Source organism: Geospiza fortis, unplaced genomic scaffold (genome assembly GCF_000277835.1).
Source record: "Geospiza fortis unplaced genomic scaffold, GeoFor_1.0 scaffold157, whole genome shotgun sequence".
NCBI lineage: Eukaryota > Metazoa > Chordata > Aves > Passeriformes > Thraupidae > Geospiza > Geospiza fortis.
Genome location: NW_005054314.1, coordinates 7612924 through 7616934, shown reverse-complemented (window position 1 = coordinate 7616934; position 4011 = coordinate 7612924). Strand labels below are relative to the sequence as shown.

The window sequence follows — 4011 nt, the reverse complement described above, 5'->3', positions numbered from 1 at the left end:
AAAGAGTGTGGCTCCATCTAGTGGGTTAAAATTTCCCTGGTCTGAGAATATATTAGATTAGAAAACAAGAGCCCAGTTACTGTTTTTCTTTCTAACAGTTCTTCATTCACAGCATTTATAATCAAATCTGGTTTTGTGGAATTATCACTGTGTTTTCTCCTGGGTGGTTCTTTGTTCTGGCATTTAACTTTTAGAAGAAGAATGGGGAATCATGAGTTACAGGTTCTGTCTTTGCTGTTGGTGTGCTGTGGTCTGGAGACCAGTCATGAATAGATTTTGTGTATTGCCATATTGTATTCCAGGTGACAATGGAAACACTTGATTCTCCAAAATCTCTGTGGTTAAAATTGATAAAACCTACCAAAATGTTTGAATAGAAGATGTTACAGAATGTGCTGCAACAAGTTGAAGAAAGTGATTGAGTACAATTTTTAATGTAAGGGTAGAAGGAACCCAGAATTTTCTATTCTGTGGTAAAAGTGGCTACTGAGATTATTTTTTGTGAAAGGATAGGAATTTTGAACATATCAGAAGACTGACTGAATTTATCTCTGTCATCCTGTTTAATTCTAACTTCCATTTATCATTGATAGCCAGAGTTATGACATTGGGAAGATGGACATGAAATATTCTGTTGGCAAAGAAATGCAGGTAAGAAATAGAGAAATTTCTTTTTACAAATAGGAGCATTTTGTTAAACTGACTCCAGTGTATTATCTGCCTTTTCTGTGCAAACCTGCCCAGTGATGTCTTGGTCTCCTTTTTAGTAGTCTGCTGTGAAGTTTGGCAGAGTTTAAAGTTCAGTTGTTACAAGTATCAGTCACTGATGAGTGCCATTCAATCACATTTGATTCTACTATTTCACAGAAATCAAAGTGAAGAAAGAGGCTGAAGTAGATCCTGAAAGGGCATCTCTTCTTCCATTTCTCTTCTCTTTGAATACATCATCAGTTGAGCTGTGTCATTTGTGATAGATGTTTCTCTGTCTCATTCAGAAGTCAGTTTATTCTTTTACTTCCGACTGCAGATATGAAGATTTTAATTTCTTCCTCTTTATGTAAATAATTTATGTGTTTGAAGTCCATCATCATGTAGGTCTTTGTCCTGCTTTTTTATTTGTTTGTTTTCCACTGTGGAGCGTGTACCTCCTGTTATTTCAATTTCTTCTTTCATTCTTTTTTTTCCAGTTATCTGATTTTCCTTGCAACCCTTTGGTTTTTCTCTGAATTCTAGTTGATTCATGTCCTCTGTGTACTGCATTGCTTCAAGACTGGATATATTTCAGATGTGAGAAATCACCTTATATGTCTGATACCAGGCAGGATTTTTTTGCCTCAAAGAGCTTTTCTTTTTCATGGCCTTAGAATTTAAGTGTTCATATGTATGTTTGTATGTGGCTATTTTTTTGTTCCCAGGCTAAAGTGCTGCGACTGTTAGCCACAACCTATTATGAGTGGGATTGCAGCCTGTACCTGGACAAGGCATTGAAAGCCATAAGCTTGGCAAATCAGGTACTAATTTTTGCTGCATTTAAAGATTGCAATAGATGAAACTCAAGCATTTATTGACCTGGTAATATGGACCACATTAATCACTGGGGTGTTATCCTTGACAACAGATTGAGGTGTGTTTGCTTTATGTTTCCATGCTCTTATGGATATTTTGGTGTTCCCAGCTTTTTTTTTTTTTTTTGTAGAGAAATACTTTGTTGCATGTAGAAGTAGAGCTGTCCTCCTGCCTTCTATGTGTTAGTAGTAAGGTGCTTTGATGATGGTGTGACTAAAATTTCTCAGATGTGTGAGTTGATACAGACAGGCAGCTGGGACAACCACAAACCCACAGCTAAAGCACAGAGAGTAAAATGCTTTCCATTACCTCATTGTCTGGGGGATCCCCAAAGCAACACCCAGGCAGAGGCATGCAAGCAGATCTGAAAAATGAGGTGTATAAACATACCAGCTACCCTGAAGGAAGTTCATACCTCTCTAAGCAGCCATTACAGTGAGGTCTCTTAATCCTTTACAAATTCTGTTTCCCAGAGAGACTTGAATTAATTTTGTGCTTCTATCTATTCAGGTCAGTGTGGAGTAAATGAAATCTGAAAAATTCCGCTTTGTCTTTGGTTGATCATTAAAAAAATTTCATTTTCTGTTTTGTGCAAAAGAAGTCTTAAGTGTGAAATTTTGCTTTAAATGGAAGCTGAAATTCAATTTCTGCATGCTGCCTGAATTTGCAGGCAGATCATAGTGCATATACTCATGAGATCAGGATAAAAGGCAGTGTATTTTAGTTATGCAAATAATGTGCTAATACAGTATCCAAGCCTTTTGTCCTATTCTATTGTTTACTTTTGCAAAGCTTTTTGAGCTAGAAAGTGTTTTTATCATAAGTTTTGATAATGTACATTTTGATATTGTGTGAGGGTATGGAAAACCAGAAGAAAATGTTGATTCTAGAACCTGAAATATGCACTGTTTTAGTGAGGGCTTTAGTATACAGTCCTCATTATTTCCAATGAGGACTGTATTTCCTGAATTTCTTATTTTTATAAACTACTTTGAATCTACTCATATTAATTCTAGATTAATCCAGCCAATTCACACACAGGAAAGCTGGAAATGTTTCTATCATTCAGTAATGTTCAGCTTCTATTTAAAAGTATCAAAAATGAGCCACAACAAACTGAGAATTTTACATCTTTTGCTTTCGTAATCCTTGTGGTTTTTTGGCGGTGTAAGGATAAATAATAAAGATGCACATTTCATTGCCTACCATTTGCTTCAGTCATTAAAATGGAAGTGAAGATTTCAGTGGGGAGTATGTGATTCCTTAATATTTGTCTGTATTATGAATGTGCTGTGCTCTCACAGGATCTGTGTTCTACAAAGAGCTGTCCAAGTAATGTATTGTTTTTCATTGTGCAGGAGAATTTGCACCCAGCAGGGTTTTTTTTGAAAGTTAAAATTCTTCTTAAAAGTGGAGCATCAGATGAAGATATCAACTCAGGTATCACAGCTCTCCCTAGGTTTCATATTACTCCATATCCAAGGAGACTGCATGTGTCATACATAGAAAAACAATTTTGTGGTTTTGGCAGAATCTGTATTAACTAAATGTCCTTTTGGTTTTGAGGTATGAGACATAGTACTCAGTGTTCACAGAGGATGCTAATTTAAATAGCCTTGCTGCAAATAGGGAAGGGGGAACACTCTGAAGGCTGTTAGAAGGAAGAAAGTGAAAATATAGGAATGTAAATCTACAGTTTATTTAGACATATGCATAAGATTATGGAGAAGGGTGAAGGTGCATTCACTTACACAGTCAGCACAGAAGAAAGGCTGGTGAAGCATTGCTGTTCTCTGGGTGGGATTTTGCAGATTTTGACCAAGAGATATCATGTACTGATCAGTGTGTTGTTATAAACCTGTATTACAAGAGTATGTTTAAGTCAAATAAACTCTTTTCTCCTTATTCCTCACATTTATCACTTGAGCAGAACTGATTCTGCTATAAAATGAGATGATAAGAAAGTTTTTGGGGAGATTTTAATATAGAAAGGATAATTAATGTGTCAGAGAAATTTATTTTCATAAATAATGAAATCTTAAGGAACAGAGGCTTTGTACGCTTCAGGGTTGGAAAGCATCAGATCTGTAATGAATAATCTGAGAAATGTAGGATGTGATGAGGAATTTCTTGCAGAGAGCAGGGGTTTGAATGCTGTCAGACTAGCAGAAATGGTAACTCCACATTCCTCCTTGGGGCTTTTAGCCAGATTTCAAGTAGCCAGTGATTTAAATCTTACAGTTTCAAATAAACATACAGGAGCTGACTTGTGTTCTTCAGTTTGAATTGTGAAACCATAGCATTGCCTATCAAAACACACTTGGCTATTGTTTAGTAACACTAAGCCTCCAGTCAGTTTTCAAGCACGTTTATTAATGAGTGGATGTCTCTTGTCTTGTATGGCTGGCAGAAAAGTGTGTGCTCTCTGTCTTTTGAGTGAAGATT

At 36.2% G+C, this 4011-nt stretch overlaps 1 protein-coding gene across 1 annotated transcript in view; it reads left to right on the top strand.

Annotated features, from left to right (window-relative positions):
• Positions 1-4011, top strand: part of TEX11 (testis expressed 11) — a 23206-nt gene that overhangs the window by 4885 nt on the left and 14310 nt on the right. Inside the window, exons 6-8 of the mRNA XM_031056019.1 lie at positions 594-651; positions 1416-1511; positions 2925-3006. Coding sequence (XP_030911879.1) covers positions 594-651; positions 1416-1511; positions 2925-3006 — 236 coding nt within the window. The remainder of the gene's footprint in view (positions 1-593; positions 652-1415; positions 1512-2924; positions 3007-4011) is intronic.